General features: G+C 47.6%; 1 protein-coding gene across 4 annotated transcripts in view; it reads left to right on the plus strand.

Moving 5' to 3' along the window:
- Positions 1 to 20409, plus strand: part of AHNAK (AHNAK nucleoprotein) — a 110942-nt gene that overhangs the window by 64108 nt on the left and 26425 nt on the right. The window contains exons 6-7 of one of the 4 annotated variants that reach the window (XR_009542346.1): positions 11273 to 11427; positions 18886 to 19206. The exons of 1 other annotated variant lie outside the window; for it this stretch is intronic. Coding sequence is in view for 2 of the 3 variants with exons in the window: in XM_060158958.1 (XP_060014941.1) it covers positions 12634 to 12740 (107 nt within the window). In the remaining variant the exon portion in view is untranslated. Of the gene's footprint in view, positions 1 to 11272; positions 11428 to 12633; positions 12747 to 18885; positions 19207 to 20409 lie in introns of those variants that run through there. 2 more of the 4 variants (XM_060158960.1, XM_060158958.1) reach the window with 2 other exon arrangements.

Genomic DNA, 20409 nt, shown 5'->3' on the forward strand with positions numbered 1-20409 from the left:
TCTGACCCAGGATCAGGCTGCAGGAAATGTTTACTGAGCTGAACTGAACTTCAAAAGAGTAAAGCGTGTGCAACAATTTGATGGTGAAAATGGCAGATCTGGGCCACTCGATAGATACATGGAGGAAAGGAAGACACTGCAGCAAGTTCTAGCAGGGTATGTGGAAACTGCCTGAGAGCGTGTCCATCTTTTTTTTCCAACCAACTACAGCTGCTAGCATGCATTCCTCAGTGTCAAAAGGCTTGAGTGTTTCAAGATGCATTTTTGGAATGCTGGGCTAGCCATCGAGAATTTAAGATGTTTATAGGATATGCTTTCTGGTGAGATCACTGCAAAAGTTTGAATTGTAGAATATGAATTTTCTTTTAAAGAAATGCAATTATATTACTTTGAAGACTATACTAAGTGTAATTGAACTAAGCTGAGAGGAAGGACCTAGGCTTTGCATAACCACCAAGTAAACTAGGTCTTTTAGAAGAGAAACTTGGGGACCTTAATGAGTATACAAATGATTCATAATTAGCAGGCATGTTGTTTGTAAATAGTTTATTATCCCACATAGTTTAAATGCTTCCTCATTTTAGATATACGATCAATTTGCTTAATAGCCTCTGTTTAAACGATCACAAATACTGGATCAGGGATATTTAAAAATTTTTTATTTTATTTTTATTTTTGGCTGCGTTGGGTCTTTGTTGCTGCGTGCGGGCCTTCTCTAGTTGCGGTGAACGGGGGCTACTCTTCGTTGCGGTGCGCGGGCTTCTCATTGCAGTGGCTTCTCTTGTTGTGGAGCACGGACTCTAGGCGCACGGGCTTCAGTACTTGCGGCATGCGGGCTTTAGAGCACAGGCTCAGTAGTTGTAGCGCACGGGCTTGCTGCTCCGTGGCATGTGGGGTCTTCCCGGACCAGGGCTCGGACCCATGTCCCCTGCATTGGCAGGCGGATTCTTAACCACTGCGCCACAAGGGAAGTCCCGGCATGTTTGAATTGACACGTTTTTGTTTCATTCATTGATCTAACCAGTATTTATTGAAAGCCCATTATGTTCCAGACCCTGGGCATAGCAATGAGCAAAATCAAGTCCTTGTCTTCTTGGAACATTCTATTGAGGCGAGGCGTGATAAGGGTTGCAAAAATCCAGATGGCTACTATTCTGTATAATTAACTTGTTTCAACGTAAGGCACTTTTGTGTTGTCCTGGAATAGCTAAAGATGGATACATCATTAGAAACACATTCCTGGTCTATAGGACTTGGAGACAAAAACAGAGAGAATGACACCTTCACCCTCACCTTGGATTTCTTCCATTAGGGACTGCTCACACTTATAGTGCAAACCCTTTAAAACCACATCACCCTTTGGTTCATCCGCAGAAATGCGTTGGTGGCTTGTGTATACCCAACACTTCCTTGCAATTAACAATTACAGTGATTTGCATGAGCAACGATTTAACACTCATGGGAGTAAAAAGTCATTTTCAGGCTTGATTCCACTGACCTTCTTATCAAAGGAGCTCAGCTGGATTGCCAGTTTTTACTTATTCTGCCCATTCTTTTGGCAGATTTTAGATAGCAGATATTTTCAGAGTTGGTGATTCAAAAAGTAGCAAAATATGTGGATTTGGAGTAAGAGGACCTGGATTCACGTTATCCACCCGCCATTTATTGGTCAGGTGACCTTATGAAGCTCCTCTAACCTGTAGACCTTAGTTTCATCATAAAAATGTGGCTAAAACTGCCTATGCTGGTTACTTCGGGGGTGTAAGTGATTTATAATAATTTATAAATGAAAGTGTCCTATGTTGAATGAACATGGGCCGTTGCTATGATAATTTATAACACACTTCCATGACTTTCTTCAGTAGTTTTCAGTTCTGTAGCTTTAATAAATAGGGACAGAGAAAACTGCTGACCCACTGGGCGTGGCAGCTGAGTTTTCAATAACTGTTAGTCCTAAGGAGGGATGAGGTGTAGGGCTAGAGACCAGAGATGAAATGAGAGGGGAGGGCAGGTGTGGTGGGAGTGAGGAACAGCCGGTGGCTGGGCGGGGGTCTGTGGTTATAGAGGGAAAGTCCTTTTTTTTTTTTTGTTAATTATTTTATTGAAGTATAATTGATTTACCATGTTGTGGCAATCTCAGCTGTACAGAAAAGTGACTCCGTTATACACACACACACATTCTTTTTTTAATATTCTTTTCCATGATGGTTTATCCCAGGCTATTGAATATAGTTCCCTGTGCTATACAGTAGGTCCTTGTTTTTTATCCATCCTATATATAATAGTTTACATCTGCTAATCCCACACTTCCCTCCCCCACCAACCTCCCCCTTGGCAACCACAAGTCTGTTCTCTATGTCTGTGAGTCTGTTTCTGTTTTGTAGATAGGTTCATTTGTGCCATGTTTTAGATTCCACATATAAGTGATATCATATGGTATTTGTCTTTCTGACTTACTTAACTTAGCATGATAATCTCTAGTTGCATCCATGTAGCTGCAAGTGGCATTATTTCGTTCTTTTTAATGGCTGAGTAGTATTCCATTGTCTATATGTACCACATCTTCTTCATCCATTCATCTGTCGATGGACATTTAGGTTGCTTCCATGTCTTGGCTATTGTGAATAGTGCTGCTATGAACATAAGCGTGCATGTATCTTTTTGAATTATAGTTTTGTCCAGGAATATTGCTGAATCATATGTTAATTCTATTTTTAGTTTTCTGAGGAAGTGCCACACTGTTTTCCATAGTGGCTGCACCAACTTACATTCCTACCAGCAGTGTAGGAGGGTTATAGAGGGAAAGTTCTGCATGTAAGATACTGAAAGTGGAGTAGTTTCAGGCCCTCTTAAGCCCTAGGGTGCCACCTAGCAATGGGGTTGCTGAGACGAGGTCCCAGCTACCCTGTTTTAGAATGCAGGAGGCCAAGAGGCCGTTTTAGAAAGACTTCTATTTAAAACTTTAAATGTCTATCCCTTAAAGGTTTCATCTTCAGCCATTCAGGAAATTCTACTCTATAAAGTGACTCATTCATTCCCCGAGGGTTCCACAACGCCAAGGTTTTACTGGGCCAACCACAGAGACGTCCATTCCTGGAAGATTGTTCCCATTTTGTCATGGACTTGGAGGGAATATTTTTGAATTCTCAATTATGGAGAACTCAAAACACTTTTTTCGAAATTAGTTCTAAAATCCTTAGGTATTGTCCTTCTCTTACTCTTGAGTATGAAAATTGGAAATGTCTTATGATCTCCAGATTAAATAATCTTAATGTGCTTAAAAAGGCAATTTAGATTCCAACCCTACTGCGATACAGACACCCCCTCTCCAGGACATCCCAACCACCTTCCCTCCAGTTAGTGGGGTGGGGGATCCTTTGATCTTCTTTCTTTCTTTCTTTCTTTTATAAATTTATTTATTTATTTACTTTTTATTTTTGGCTGTGTTGCGTCTTTGCTGCTGTGCGCGGGCTTTCTCTAGTTGCAGTGAGCAGAGGCTACTCTTCATTGCGGTGCGTGGGCTTCTCATTGTCGTGGCTTCTGTTGTTTTGGAGCTTGGGGTCCAGGTGCACAAGCTTCAGTAGTTGTGGCACACTGGCTCAGTAGTTGTGGCCTGCGGGCTCTAGAGCGCAGGCTCAATAGTTGTGGTGCACGGACTTAGTTGCTCCGCGGCATGTGGGATCTTCCCGGACCAGGGCTCGAACCCGTGTCCCTTGCATTGGCAGGCGGATTCTCAGCCACTGCGCCACCAGGGAAGCCCTGATCTTCTTTCTGTAATCTCATCCTCAACCTTAAAATCCCACTGTCCTCACCTCTCTGCTTCCAAAGCTCAGGGCTTAGCTTCCTGCTCTTCTCTATCCACTAAAGAAAGGCTTATTTTCCCTTGAATCATTTTTTTCTTTTTTTATTGAAGGATAGTTGGTTTACAATACTGTGTTAGGTTCAGGTGTACAGCAAAGTGATTTGGTTACACATATACACATATATATTTAAAAAAATTCTTTTCCATTATAGTTTATTACAAGATAGTGAATACTGTTCCCTGGGCTGTATGATCATTTTTTAAAGATATGACAAAAAAGCCAAGTTTTTACCAATTATTTCAGACAACTCAAAACTGTTGAAAGGGAAAAGTGGGCATCACCCCCGATGCCCTCTCCAAGGTAAGCCCCACTTGGCCTGGGTATGCACTCTTTCTGGAAAGCTCTCCCAGGCTGAAGGCTTCGGGACAGGGTCTCTGGATCCAAGCGTCCAGCTCTTTGTGGTCCAGCCCACATTTCTGCTGGACACTGTCACGTGAGTCCCTCATTTCAGATACAGCAAACCTTAAGATCTGCTGGCGAATCCACTTCTATAGCCACTGTGGACAGGCATTAAGTGACCTGCAAGACAGGTTTCCTGTATGTAACCGTGGGAACTACCTTGGACCTCTGTGTGCCTCAGTTTCCTCATCTGTAACATGGGTTAGAGCACCATGATCCCTCACACACTCTTTTGCTCTGATCAGTCTATGCGTCCAGCCCCCTCCTCAATTAACATTTCTAGTTTCCCTTCCTGCACGGGTCATTTTTTTTGCCCAGCAGAAGGGCTTGTGGAGGAGTGTGGAGAACAGGAAGACTGAGGTCACCTTTGGGCTGTTAGCTGTGTGACCCTGCCAATCATGTGGTCCTCTGGACCTTAGTTTTCTCATCTGAGAAATGGGGGACCAGGGCTGTCTGATCTCCAGGAGACGTTCTGGTTCTCCTCTGAACCCCATGATTCTCATGACCTCCTCCTGCCCAGGGTGACCCCTCTGATCCTGAGGGAACAGTAAGCTCAGCGTAGGTGTTTGCTTCTTTCAGCACACAGTGGCAATGGTAGGTTTTGGGGAGGGGACAGTCTGGGGAAGATGGGCCCTTTTCTAGAGCCCCTGAGTCAGTTCCTCATGGTCTGACTTCCTTTTTTCCTTTGAAGCGTTGTGAAGTCTCAGCATATCACCCACGCTCACGTTCGGCTCTGAGAGCGTCCCAACACCATTCCAATCCCAAGTACGAGTGATTTGGAGTGATTTGGAGATGCGTCCTTGCGTGGGGTTTTGAAGGGGCTATAGGATAACCAGGCATCCCAGCTTGCCCTGGACTGTCCTGGTTTTAGCCCTGGAAGTCGCATGTCCCAGGAAACCCCTCAGTCCACACCAGGATGGTTGGTTCCCCTCCCTGTGGTCCCCATCAGGGCCTGGCTGATTTCCCCAGTGGGACGGGCCACGGTTAAATAAAGGAGTCAGCACGGCAGTGAGTCTCAGAATCAGCTGGGGTTCTGGACACATACAGATTCCTGGGCCCCATCCTGGAGGGTCTGAGTCAGTAGATCTGAAGGGGGGGCCAGGAATTTGATGTGATCAGGCCCCCAGGTGGGTCTGGGGCAGGTGGTTCAGGTTCCACACCTGCTAGGCTTGGGGAAATGGAGGAGACAGAGTCAGCTCCTGCTCTTCTGACACAGGCAGGAGCCAGGTAGAGCCAGAACTCCCTCTGATACGCAGGGGAAGGAAATCAGAGCTGTAAAGTGAGTAACGTGAGTACTGGCCAATGTTTTTCCCTCCTCCCACCCTCCAAAGTCATTCAGTGCTTACAAAGCTTGGCTTTGTTCATTATGAGGGCTGACGTGGCATGCTTTGGCAGGGGTCTGCACAGAGGGTGGGTTAGTTGCCAGAAATGGCCATTGCCTGAGGCTCGCATCAGACTCTCCTGTCTCAAAACACCCCTGCACCGGGTGACCCCTCTGGTGAGGGGACTGAGGGGGACCATCACTAAAGCCCCTTGCGGCTCTGATGTTCTGGCCCCGGGCGGTGAGGAAGTAGCCCTGTCCTTATTCTTGGTGGGCAGCTCTCACTGCTGTCGCTTACAAACTAAGCCTTATTCTAAGGTGAAGTGATGCTCTGGTGTCCTCAAGGGCCCTTAGTGATAGGGTTGGTGGAACAGGACCTGGAGGTCGGGTGGCCGTAAAGGGCTCACTTACCCTCTGGGTTCGGGGATGCTCCCTTGTCCCTGATGCCAAAGGATAAAGTGGCAGAGATGTCCTTTTTTTTTCTTTTTCTAATTGAAGTATAGTTAACTTACAATGTTGTGTTAGTTTCAGGTGTACAGCAAAGTGACTCAGATATATCTATTCTTTTTTTCAGATTCTTTTCCCTTATAGTTTATTACTGAATATTGCGCATAGTTCCTGATGTCTTCTTATTCACACCTCGCGTTGTTATTTCGATGGTTTGGTTTTCCACAGTCTCTCTGTCCATGGTCATTCTGAGGGTGCTGGCTGGTGGTGGAAGATGGTATTCTTTCCAGACCCTTTGGTGGCCTCAGAGTTAACTTAGAGCTTCTGACTGGGCACATGGCAGTGCGTTTAGACACAGTCCTCCTGCTGAGATGTGTTCCAGGAGCGGCGCCCCTACATCCGGACCTACAATTCAAACTCCAGCTCCTGCTTCCAGTCTCCTCCAGTTCCCACTCCTCTGGGTGAGCTGAAACCCCCCTGAGGGCTCTCTCCCCTCCTGTGGACACCAGACTGTGACCTTCTTGGAAGACAGTGGTGCAGTGCCAAGTTCAAGTCCTGGGTTCAAATCCTGGCTCTGCTATTGACTAGCTGGGTCTCCAAGATAAAAACATGGCAGGGACTGTGATGGTTCTAATGAGGCGGTCGCTAGGAGACTGTTCTGCCAGTTCCTTCCCACCTTCCCCACCCCTCAAATAATAGCAACTAGCAAGAAACTACAGGAATCTAACAGACCCTTAATCCACTAACCCCTTCTGCAGACAATGCAAAGGAACAGGCTGTGCAGCATCGTGGGTAGGACCTCTGGCTCCAGAGAGGGGCTGCCTGCATCCAGTTCCAGCCCCCCCACCCCCTACAAGCTGTTCTTCCTTAGCCTCAGTTTTCCCCTTGCCTTGTAGATAGGGTTGTGTTATTAAATGAGGGACCATATGTGAAGTGTTTGGCACGGTGCCTGGCACGTTGTAAGTGCTCAATAAACGTTAGCCATTGCTATTCTTGTTATTGTTGCTATTGTCTGCTTTAGAGAGGGCCCCCTGGCATGCTGGGTATAGGCTGGTGCGAGTGAACTGTGCCAATAAAGCCAACCCCGGCCAGAGATGGATGCTTAATAGGATGTATGGCCAGCATCTGCCGTGCCCTCCCCGGTTGCCGTGGTTACTGACATGGGCACCTGGTTCTCTCTCTGTTGCTCGTGCCTCTCCAGCTCAGGTCTAGGTGACGCCATTCCAGCCTGGTGTCGTTCCATGACTGCTTCTCTGCGGTCCCCTCCTGGACGCTCTGGTTTCAGTTTTACTCCAGCTGAGCAGAGGCAGACCCCACAGGTGACAGAGTGAAAGGTGAACTGGAGGGACCAAAGGCCAGGTGTTGGTTGAAAATCTCCGGGGGAGGCACGGTGAAGGCTGGAAGGGCACGAGCCATGGCAAGGGAGAGAGGACAGCTTTAAGAAGTGTTCTGCATTTAGAACTAATAGGATGTGGCATTCTAACACATGAAGAGAAGAGAGGAAGTGAAAAATAAATGATACTTCTAACCTGAAAAGCCCTATTCTATTCTTTCTATGCTTTACTCAATGGATCGCATCAATTCCTGTGACTTTAAAGACCGTTTCTAGGCTGATAATCTCCAAATTCTCAATTCCTTGAGCTCCAGCCTTGCTCCCTTCACTTGGATGTCTCTGGAGGCATTTCAAACTCAGCATTTCCAAAATGAAACTCCAAAAATGGCTTGCCTCCCTCACTCCCAGATTCTTTTCTCCATCTCAGTAAATTGTGCTACTCTCCTTTGTGTCCAAGGTAGAACATATGAGTGTCATCCTCCATGCCTCCCTTTTCCTCATCCCTTGTATCCCACTCACCAGCAAGTCCCATCATGTGCATCTTGGGACTACATCACAAAGGAAACACACCATCTCTCTCCATCTCTACTGCCTCCATCCAAGGCCAAGCCACCACCATCTCTCACCTGGGAGACTGTGAGTCCACACTGGGCTCCTGCTTCCACTCTGGCTCCAAATTCCAGCCATTTGTTTTAGGAACACAAATTTGACTGTTCATACTCTTACCCAGTGATTTCCAACTGCACTTAGCATGACAATCACCACCATCCCAGGCTCACACTTTTCTATCCTGGATCTCGCCTTCATCTGACTTCCCGCCTCCCATCACTCTTCTTTGGCCTCACTGGCTTCCTTGGGGTCCCCGTGACGCGCCAAGTCTTTCCTTCTTTGGGTCCATCGTGGTTCCCACTGTCTGGAATGCTCTGCCTCATCTTTGCATGGCCAGCTTCTTTTCATCCTTCAAACTTCAGCCTAAGTGTTCCCTCTCAGCTCCCTGCCCAAGACCTAAGGAGGCCCAACATCCTTCTCATCGCCTCTTTATTTATTTTTATTTATTTATGGCAGCGCTGGGTCTTCGTTGCTGCACGCGGGCCTTTCTCTAGCTGCGGCGAGAGGGGTCTACCCTTCGTTGTGGTGGGCAGGCTTCTCATTGCGGGGGCCCCTCCCGTTGCGGAGCACGGGCTCTAGGCGCGTGGGCTCAGCAGTTGCGGCTCGAGAGCTCTAGAGCGCAGGCTCGGTAGTTGTGGTGCATGGGCTTCGCTGCTCTGAGGCACGTGGGATCCTCCCGGACCAGGGATCGAACCTGTGTCCCCTGCATTGGCAGGCGGACTCCCAACCACTGCGCCACCAGGGAAGCCCCTCATCATCCTCTTTAGCCAATCATTTCACTCAGAGCGCTCACTGTTCACAACTTGACATTTTCACTTGTTCATCTTGTTCATTGTTTGTCTCCCCCACTGGAGTGGCAAGCCTATGGGGCAGCCTGGCACAGAGAAGGTGCCAACAGGCATTTCTTGAATCGATGAACAGGTGGCTGATGGGGCTATGCACTTAAGGAGCACAGGGGGCCAGGAGAACGCTGATAGTCAAGGGGTGGCAGAGGGGCTGTCAAGGGGACTTGAGACCAAGGGATAGGGAGGTAGTGTCAGTAAAAAGAGAGGAGTACCACATTGGTAGGGTATACTTTTGGCTGCAGGTAACAGCAAAAGTGTCCAGTGGTGATGTAGACAAGAGGGATTATTTTTAAAATTAAAAAATTAAAGTATAGTTGATTTACAATATCGTGTAAGTTTCAGGTATACAGCACAGCAATTCAGAATATATATATTCTTTTTCAGATTCTTTTCCCTTATAAGTTCTTACATAATATTGAGTGTAGTTCCCTGTGCTATACAGTAGGTCCTTGTTGGTTATCTGTTTTATACATAGTAGTGTGTATACGTTAATCCCAACCTCTCAATTTATCCTTCCCCCCACCCCCTTTCCCCTTTGGTAACCATTAGTTTGTTTTCTGTGTCTGTGAGTAAGAGGGATTCTTTTTCTCATGGTTGAGATGGTCAGTAGCAAATCTCTGGTCAGTGCCACTGAGGTCCTTTTGATCTCCCCTCAGCTTCAGGCATCACATCCTCACACGATTGAGTTCAAAGACAGAAAAGGGAGCAACCTGGGCAGACATTGTCCTCACGGCTCCCTCGTATTGGTGGGGGTGGGTGGTGGTAGAGGGGTTGTCCCCAGAAGACCCCCGTTTATCTCCCCCTATATCCCGCTGGTCAGAAAGGACCCATGCTGCCCTTGGACCAGAAGCTGTGCCCATCTTGCTGAAATAAAAGAATCTCTTTCCTGTCCTTGAACTAAGCTGGGATTCTGCCAGCTAAGGAGAAGGGAAATGGCTTTGAGTCAGCAACAAGCAGTGCTGGCCCCAAGTACATCTCACAAGGAAGAGTCTTTTCCGTTGGGTTCACTGCTACAGAGAGGTCAAATGGGATGGGTGTTGAGAAGTGGCCGCTGGATTCGATGCTTGTAGACTATCTGTGGCCCTTGAGAGGCAGTTCCCATCGAGTAGCCGGGCTGGGCTGCACCCGGCAGGGGCTTAGGAATCCCTGGGAGAAGCTCAGGAGATGAAAGTGGGCTACCAGGAAGTTTGGAGTTAAAGCGAAGAGGAGGGATGGGACGGTCTCTGGGCACAGGAGGCAGACACAGGAGGTCTGACTTTTCATCCGGGACAGACTTGAAGATGTTTACAGGCGGAGCAAAAGAAGCCAGCAGGAGAGGGAGGGTAGGGATTTTGAAGCAAGATGGGGTCGTTGATTCCTGTGCTCTGAAAGAAGTATGGGAATGGGATCAGTGCACAAGAGGTGGTGGCTGTTATTGGAACAAGTGGGGAGGCTTTTCTGAAGAGACTCAGATGCCTTCTGAGACTGGGGGGAAGGAGGAGGGAAGTGGGGAGGACGGTGAAGACTCCCAGGAGAGACAGAGATTCCTCATTTTCCTTGATGTGACAATGGGCTCACTTAGAGATTGAATTCATGATATTGATCTTTCCATCAACCCATCATTTTAACATCTGATATAATAGACTCTAAAGAGACAGATCACGTTCCTGTGGTCATACACCGGAAGGTCCAAGGACAAAGCCTATCCCTGAGTTTTCTTGTTCAGATGGACGCAGCCACCCAGGACGTGGTCAGGGGCATGGCTATTGCATGATGCAATCCAGAGGGTGGAGGTCACTTCGCACACAGCATGGAGCTGCCAGATCCTGTAGCCGACGGGCAGCAGGGCGAAGAGGGAGAGTCCTGGGCTGCACACAGAGGATTTGGGAGCCAGGTCAGGGTCCCCCACTTACAAGCTGGGGTTCGCTGGCATCTTCCAAGCCTGAGCTTATCTGCTGGGGTGTGGGTTACGGTGCTTGTCTCCTCCCTCCGCTGCCCACAGTTATAAAACATGCTGGCTTCTCACAGGGATTAAGGGAATGCCTTCTTGCCCCGTCACCACCCCTCTATGGGGAGTTTGGACCCTGCTCAGTAGCCCCTGGAATAGGATGGTACTTTCTTCCCCATTAGCTCTGGCCTGTCACTTCCGAAATCCTTCCCCTTGTGTTTCACGGGATGATGGCGCAGCGCCCAGCTCGTAGAACTGGGAGCCAAACCTTCTCCTCTGTTTACTCAGATCGTAGCTATGGCTGCAGCAAAAAGCAAACAGCAGTTTGACTAGATGCATGAGCTCAGTATTCCACAACCTCGGAAGCTCGTGTCTGCTTACGTAGGAGGCATAGCACACAATATTATGTTGAAGTGACTAATAGCCCCAACAGGAAAAAAAATGCATTTTTAAGAAAAAGTTCTTAGCAGGAATGTTCAGATGCTGAGTTGGTAAGACTGACACTAGTTCTGTGTGTCTCCTCTTCAGAATCTCCTTCCTGTCCATCCCCATCACATGCTGCCTCGGGGTGTGGGTTCTGAAGGGGACATGTCTGCCGTGTGGTCACCCTCTTTACCCAGCCCGTGGGGTAGGGCTTTGGGCTCCACACACGTTCACGGAGTCGCTGGGGGAGGCTGATGCTGGTAAGAAGTGAGGAACAGAATCATTTGATCCCATGAAAGCTGCCATGATTGGATCAGTCCTGCGCATTGGCTGGGTCGCCTGGACCCCGCTTCGACATCTCTAAAGTGGGACTAACGATAGTTTCTCCGGCACGGGATGGCTGTGGAGAGTCAATGAGTTTATACCTGTGAAGTGTTTAGGAGGGTGCCCAGAGGCAATCAGCGACTCAGTCAACAAACACAGAGCGCCTGTAACTTGTCCCTGTTGTGCCTTGTGGGAAGGAAGCCCCAGATGCGTCTATGCCCTCGAGGAACCAGCATCTATCTGGAGAAGGAAAATTGGACACTGTGGACATCAATAGAGAACAGTGAGGCCCGGGGGAACAGCCTTTCCTGTAGCGAGGACGTCCTGGAGGGTGAACAGCTGCTGGGTGGGGTGCGCTGTCAGCCAGCCCTGCTTAATCTCTTGGCAGCCGAGGCAGGGAGAAAGGAGAATCTGGTATTCATTGTGTGGCTGTTTCTGATTTCCTTCTGCTTTTGAGATCCTCTTCTGAGGGAGGACAATGGCCCCAGAGGCTCAGGCTTCCTTGGCCAGGTACCCGCCAAGCTCTGGGGGAGGCAGCGCCCAGAAGGAGGCAGCAGCCAGCCGGGCACTCGCAGGCGGGTAGCGTTTCATTCCCGTCTTCTGAGCATCTCTGGGGACACTGGGTTTTGGTGGTTGGTTCAAATCCCAGCTTATTATTTATCATTATATCCCTGGGGCTTTGAGTGAGTCCACCCAATCTCATTTACGAGTATTCTTTTAAAACTTTCTCTATTTGACAAGGAAGAGCAGTCCTTCCTGTCCCACCAGGAAGGCAGTACCATCAGAGGCTGAGTGAGCAGAGGGGGCCGTCGAACACATGGGACTCCCTGTGGGCTCTTGATTTTGGAGCCACGAGGTTGCTCCCTGCCACTGTGTCCCCAGCAGGAGGTGGAGAGTGCAGGGTCCTCGAGCACATCGTCCAGCCCACAGAGCAGCGCCTGGGAGGGGTCCTCAGCGGAGGACCCCGGGGCTGGCGTTTCCCCAGCTTGTGCCTCGTTAGGCCAGCTGGGGGCAGAAGGCCGAGGACTGTGTCCAAAGAATGGGGTGGGGTTTCCTCATTCCTCTCTGTCATCACACTTGGCCTCTTATTTGTGGATTTTAGTTCATTTAGCGGCCTTGCTGGATTACTCTTTCATCACCAGAAAGCAGAGAGAATCCAAAAGTGACTGACCCACATGTGGAAAGGGGCAGAGACAGCCGGAGGGCCATTGGATTACGATCTTCAAGTCTATTGAGAAAGAGGCTCTGAGGACGGCAGGGCAGCGTAAGAGGAGGGGGGGGGAGGCACAGCCCTGCAGGGGCTCGGGCAGGGGTCAGCTGTCTTCAAGATGTGACAAGACCAGGGCAGGGTTGCCCAAGCTTAAGTCACTCCAGTGCCATCATCACAATTTCTGCCACATCCACATGCCATCGTATACTATTTGTTTAATAACTGTCTTTAAATAGATTTATTTTAAAAACCGTACTTAAAAAAAAAAACCTTACATTTAATTAGAAAAAAAAATCTTTATGTAATTACCATAAATGAAACCCAGAATTTTTCTAATAAGCACTGAAACAAGTTCATAACTGTTAAAGTAAAAATATTCGTCATCGGGCTTCCCTGGTGGCGCAGTGGTTGGGAGTCCGCCTGCTGATGCAGGGGACACGGGTTCGTGCCCCGGTCCGGGAAGATCCCACATGCCGCGGAGCGGCTGGGCCCGTGAGCCATGGCCGCTGAGCCTGCGCGTCCGGAGCCTGTGCTCCGCAATGGGAGAGGCCACAACAGTGAGAGGCCCGTGTACTGCAAAAAAACCCCAAAAAACAACAAAACAAAATATTCGTCATGTACCACTAAAATTTTGACCGCCACCCAGAGCTTTGCGTAAGTTCCTGGTATAGGCTTTCTTTTCGAAATTTATTTTTATTTAACAATTTTTTAATTGAAATATAGTTGATTTACAGTATTCTGTTAGTTTCTGGTGTACAGCAATGTGATTCAGTTATATATATATATATATATATATATAATTTTTCAGATTCTTTGTCAAATATATATACATATATATATATACTTTTTCAGATTCTTTTCCATTATGGTTTATTACAGGATATTGAATATAGTTTTCTGTGCTGTACAGTAGGACCTTGTTGTTTATCTATTTTATATCTGTTTTGTACTTGTTAATCCCATACTCTTAATTTATCCCTCTCCCCCCTCCCCCCTTTGGTAACCATAGGTTTGTTCTCCATGTCTGTGAGTCTGTTTCTGTTTTGTAAATAAGTTCATTTGTATCATATTTTAGATTCCACATGTAAGAGATATCATATATTTGTCATTCTCTGTCTGACTTACTTCACTTAGTATGATAATCTCTAGGTCCATCCATTTTGCTTCAAATGGCATTATTTCATTCTTTTCTTTATGGCTGAGTAGTATTCCACTGTGTGTATATATATCTTGGCTTTTACACACCAGGCTTTTACACACCAGGGGGTCCACGTGTGTCTGAGGGGGGTGAGGTTGACATTAGCTACAAGTAAGGAGCAGGGTGATTTGTGTTGACTTGTCACCCCATAAAGATGCTCCAGGAGAGCAACTGCTGCTTGACCAAGGTTTCCCCAGGCCCCATACCCGCATCTCCAACATGGGAGAATGACAGTGTCTCCGGGGGAGGATGGACTGAATTCATGTATTTACAAGGTATTTAGAACAGCGTCCAGTGCACAGTAAGGGCTCGACAAGTGTTAACGCCCACCATGACTTGAGAGATGCTGGCTGACGGCTCTCGGCTGCCCTGGGCATCCCATCGCCTGTCTTCCTGGAGACAGGGCCAGGACTGACATGGTCTTGGGGTTCCCTCCCCCTCTCATGGTCTCTTGCTCTGTAACTTCTCCACTGGGACAGGTGTGGCCGGGTGGCCTGACCATCATTTACCTCATGATTATAGGATTAAGTTAGGATGCAGTCATGGCATTAGTCAGCATGAAACATCCCCGTTGGAACTGGTGGTCATCTGTGTCCACTGGAGGCTCTGGCATGGCTCCCGGGGACAGGCACTCATGCTGGATCTGGGTCTGCACCTCCATCTGAGCAGCCCCGTGTTGTTTCTGGAATGGGACTCACAGCTTGGAGAAAGAAACGAGCTGTGGGAAGCAATCCCAGGTTCCCCGGTGGGACTGGAAATACTGCTTCAGGCCCTGGAATTTTACTTTCCTGTTTGGCCTGGCACTCGTCCTCCCCTCCCCCAGCCCGCCACATATTCGTCTCGGATGCATCCTCTCCCTCCCCCTCTCGAATCCGTTTCCTCATCTGTAAAAGTGGAGGTTGCGCTAGATCGTATCTGAGGCCCCTTTGAGCTTGAGAAAGCTATGATTCACCTCTCAGCCACCCCCTCACTTTTCCCGCGGGCCTCTTGATTGACACTGAGAAGAAAGGTAGGAAGGAAAAGAGAGAAACAGGGAGAGCCGTGCATCCTACAGTGTAGGCACCGGCCCCCACGACACAGAAGTATCCGGTTCAAAATGTCAGTAGTACTGAGGCTGAGAAACCCTGCTTTAGGGAAGGAGAGCCAGAAGGAAAGAAATGATTTAAGAGGCAAATGTATAACAAATGCGCCCGAGATGATAAGTGATTAGACAAATGATGATGAAAGGGAAAATTCAGGGAGCACAGGAAATGCATGGGAAAAAGGTATATAAATGGGGAGAGAAAACGTCGCTAGGGTGGAGAAGGATGTGTTTGTAAGGTGATCACGGTGTGGGTTGTGAAAGCGAGCTGCTGGCCTGAGAGTATAAACCAGCGCTGGGGGGATTGCCATCCCCCTTCCTTGGTCACTCTGGAAGACGCCGCTCCTCTGCAGCTCCTCCTATGGAATTTCAGCAGTGCAGCCAGTCAGCAGTGGTGCCTGCTAATGCCACCAAGTGGCTTTAAGGTAACAGGCTGGATGGTCCGAAGCCTTAGGCAGTCGTTACCGTGTGAGCGTTATCATGCTTCATTTTTTCTGTGAGACCTTTGCTCCTCATTGAACTAACAACCTCTCAGTTCTCTCCAGCTCGAGAGGGAGACACCACGAACACACGATGAAAAGAAATTAGCATAGAGTGTATTCATGGCCGCGGGGGTAGGTAAACATTTCTAAAAGAGAACACCAAAAGCACTTCTAACCATAGGAGAAAAATGGCTGCATTGGACTGTATCAAAATCAGAAGGCTCTCTTCATAATAAGGTACCATGAAAAACATGAAAAGACGAAAACGCTAATTCAAAAAGATACGTGCACCCCAACGTTCATTGCAGCACTATTCGCAACAGCCAAGGCATGGAAGCACCTCAATGTCCACCGACAGAGGAATGGGTAAAGAAGATGTGGGTATATATGCATGTATTTACAATGGAATGTTACTCAGCCATAAAAAAGAATGAAATAATGCCATTTGCACATACATGGATGGACCTAGAGATTATCCTACTAAATGAAGTGAGTCAGACAAAGAAAGGTAAACATCATATGATATCGCTCATATGTGGAATCTAAAAAAATGATACAAATGAACTTATTTACAAAATGGAAATAGACTCACAGACATGGAGAACAAACTTGTGGTTACCAAAGGGAAAAGGGAGGGGAGGGATAAATTAGGAGTTTGGGATTGACAGATAAACGCTACTATGTATAAAATAGATAAACAATAAAGCTCTACTATATAGCACAGGGAACTATATTCAATATCTTGTAATAACGTATACTGGAAAAGAGTCTGAAAGAGAATATATATGTGTGTATATGTGTGTGTGTGTGTGTGTGTGTGTCTGAATCACTTTGCTGTACACCTGAAACTAACACAGCATTGTAAATCAACTATACTTCAATAAAAAATAAATTTTAAAAGGCACCATTAAAAACATGAAAAGGCGAGTCTCAGTCTCAGAAGAAGATGTCTGCAGTACATATAACTGGCAAGGTGTTCATTTCCAGAGTAAATGAAGAGCCACTATAAATCAGTAAGAAAAAGGCGAATGACCCAATAAAAACTGGGCAAAAACCTCACGGACACTCACAAAAGAGCATATCCAGATGGTCAAAGAAACTATGAAAAGGTGCTCAACATCATTACTCATCAGGAAAATGCAAATTAAAACCACAGGAAGCTCCCACTACACAGCCACCAGAATGGCAAAACTAAGAGCGGGCCCCAGGCGTCACTGAAGACAAGGGGCCACTGGAACCCTCACGCATTGCTGTGCGGGATGTAGGAACGGCACAGCCGCTTAGGAAAATTGTTGGGCAGATTCTAGTAAAGCTAAACCTTTCCCAGGCTAGAACCCAGTAATTCCACTCCCAGGTACACAAACCCAGTGCCTGAGCTGACAAAAGGATATGTACAGAGTGTTCAAAGGAGAAATTCCCTGGCGGTCCAGTGGTTAGGACTCTGTGCTTCCGCGGCAGGGGGTACAGGTTCGATCCCTAGTCGGGGAACTAAGATCCTACATGCCACGTGGTGTGGACAAAAGATTAAAAAAAAAAAAAGAATGTTCAAAGGAGTTGTCTCCAAATCCCATCAACAGAAGATGGGACATAGATTGTGGTACATTCATACAAGGGAGTGCTACACACACAACCATGACAGAAGACACATTGTCTGAGTCCATTCGTATGAAATTCAAGAAGAGGCAAAGCAAAGATATGGGTCAAATCATGGTCGTAGCTGGTGGGCATATGGATTGAGATGTGCAAGGGGGAACTTTCTGGGCTGCAGAAATAGTCTGTCTCTGGACTGGGGTGGTGGGTATACACGTGCATATAAACGTAAATAATTATCAAGCTGTCCATTTAAGATGAGTGAGTTTTATGTACTTTATATATGTTATGCTTCGATTAAAAACAATGAAAAGACGCAGATTCTTATGTCCAAGTGAAGTAATAACAACAATAATAATGTATTGAATACCTTCTATGTGCCAGGTGCTTTATACAGATTATTTCACTTCATCCACCCAAACTCACCTGTCGGCCAGGGATTATTCTCATTTTACACGTGAGGAAACTGAGGCTTCGAGAGGTTCACTAGCTTGTCTGAGACTCACAGCTAGTAGGTGCCGGGGCCGGGGCTCGAGCTCCACAATCCAAGCTCTTGCCACTCGGCTTGGGATCTCAGAGTGATTCTTTTTTTTTTTTTTTTTTTCCGGTACGCGGGCCTCTCACTGTTGTGGCCTCTCCCGTTGCGGAGCACAGACCCCGGACGCGCAGGCTCAGCGGCCATGGCTCACGGGCCCAGCCGCTCCGCGGCATGTGGGATCTTCCCGGACCGGGGCACGAACCCGCGTCCTCTGCATCGGCAGGCGGACTCAACCACTGCGCCACCAGGGAAGCCCTCAGAGTGATTCTTGGTTCACCATCAAAGCTTACTGTTTCACCTGCTACTCCTCCCAAACACAGAAGCCTTAGATACCATATTTTAAAGAGAACTTCATCGTGTATCCTGATATTCCAGGAGCTCAAATCCCTCTACCTTCTTTTTTTTTTTTTTTTTTTTTTTTTTTTTTGCGGTACGCGGGCCTCTCACTGCTGTGGCCTCTCCCGTTGCGGAGCACAGGCTCCAGACGCGCAGGCTCAGCGGCCATGGCTCGCGGGCCCAGCCGCTCCGCGGCATGTGGGATCTTCCCAGACCGGGGCACGAACCCGTGTCCCCTGCATCGGCAAGCGGACTCTCAACCACTGCGCCACCAGGGAAACCCCCGTGGAACATTTTTGAGTAGGGAGGTGTACGAGGAAGCCCGGACGTGCACACCCACGTGGGAGGGAAATCGACTCGGTCAGGAGGCCAGTGAGGAGAGAAACGTGCGGGTCCAGGTGGAGATGAGTTGGGTGCACCTCAGGGTGGAGGTGGTGGGATGGAAGGAAGGTGCAGGTAGATGGGGAAGAGGGTGAAGGAGTCCTCAAATCTGGGAGCCACTCTTCTGAGTTTACGAAGCAGGGAGAAAGTCAGTTTGGAGATGATGAAAGGGATTCCTTAATGGCTAAGACCAGAGGGCGTGCATCTCATCCCGCCCTGGTTCCGCACCTCCTTCGGCCTGCTATTGGCACATTCTCAAGAACACACTGTCCTCTTCTGGCCTCAGACTTGCACAGGGCACCCGAAGGACAGACACTGGCCTTCTACAAGCTTCCTTTCCACCCTTGCGACACGGGAACCCACAGAGGGAGGCGTGTCAAAACCCAAACAGATCCCACAGCGGAATCGTTTCCCTATAGGCCCCTCCCCAAAGTAAGAGTTTGTTGAGGTGCTCTTCCAAGGGGTGGGGGGACCTTTTTTGTTCAGCCTGTGAAAAGTTAACAAAAGGCCTCCCGATTTGATGGAGAGATGCAAACAGTGTTTTGAATAAAAATCCCTTTGTTATTGTTGTTTTACAGAGCTGTAGCCGCGGCCAGGAAGAAATCCGCCCCCTCTGAAGGCTGTTTTTGTGACTCTTCTTGGGAGCATTGTTCTAAAAATGGGAAATTACATATCACTGTGCCAAAGGAAACAAACACCTGCAATTAAAGGAATACCTTCCACGAGGTGGCTTTTAGAGTCCCGGCCGGCTCTGGACGAAGGGCTGCTGCACCAGTTCTTTTTGGTGCGTTTCTTCACTTCTAAGGGAATCGGGTTTGTAACCAGAGTGGGCTTTGGCAACGATGGGGCTCGGGTGGTGGTCCTTCACTTATTCACTCAGTAAACATCTATCAAGCATCTGTGCTGGGTCAGTCTTGGTGGTTTTCACTACTCCCTTCCCTGGCGTTGTTAAAATTACCGGGAGCGTTGGCTACAGGCAGCGACTTTCTGACACTATTTTTCAGAGTCAGTGTTTGACTTCTGCCCCCAGATGATGAGGTACCAGAGAGAGCACCAACTTCTCTCCTTCCTCTCCTTTCTTCCTCCCCTTCCTCTCTCCCTCCTTTCTCTTCCTTAGTTACAGAAGTAAACCCGCTATTTTCAACATGTCAGTCAATACACTTCTTTAGGCAAAGGACTTTTCTTTTCTTTTGTTTTTTTTTTGGCCGCGCTGCGTGGCAGGCGGGGTCTTAAATTTCCCCAACCAGGGATGGAACCCGTATCCCCTGCAGTCTAACCACTGGACAGCGAGGGAATTCCCAGGCAAAGGATTTTTCAAAGTTTCCGGTCACTGGGGTACAGTCTGAAATTCTTGTCTGTGGTGTAAGATATCGAAAGATAAATTTTTGGTTATCTGGTTAATATTTAACATTTTCAGCATCAATATAATTGCAAAATAATCAGGTCTTGAAATGTATTGATCGTGAAACGAATACATTTCAGATGGATTTGTGGTTTCAAAGAATCCAGTTTCCTAAGCTGATCTCATCTCTATGAGAAACAGGAACGAAGAAGGGAGCGATGGGAAACAATGAGCTTCTAACTTTTGGGAAAGCGTTGACTTTGGTTAGAACTTCCTGCCCATGAAGTGCTTGCCTTCCTCCAATGGGTTGGCCAGAGAGTGATGGCAGGTCCCACCGGGAAGTAGAGAGATGGAATAAAAAGGCTCTCCAGTCCCGTAATGTACTTAATCTACTGTCTTAGTTTCCAGATGGGTCTGAACTTAGCCACTAGAGGAAGAGCCTAGGAGCTGAGTCTTGAAGGAATCTTAAGGTTGCCAGATTTAGCAGATGATAATACAAGATGTCAGGTTAAATTTGAATTTTTTTTTAGGTTTTTAAAAATATATATATTTATTTGACTGCACTGGGTCTTCGTCGTGGCATGCGGGACCTTTAGTTGCGGGATGTGGAATCTAGTTCCCTGACCAGGGATCGAACCCAGGCCCCCTGCTTGGGAGATCAGAGTCTTAACTGCTGGACCACAGGGAAGTCCCTAAATTTTAATTTTAGTTAAATAATGAATTTTTTTTTTTTTTTTTGGTATAGCTATGTCCCAAACAT

Source organism: Lagenorhynchus albirostris, chromosome 9, assembly GCF_949774975.1.
Source record: "Lagenorhynchus albirostris chromosome 9, mLagAlb1.1, whole genome shotgun sequence".
Lineage (NCBI taxonomy): Eukaryota > Metazoa > Chordata > Mammalia > Artiodactyla > Delphinidae > Lagenorhynchus > Lagenorhynchus albirostris.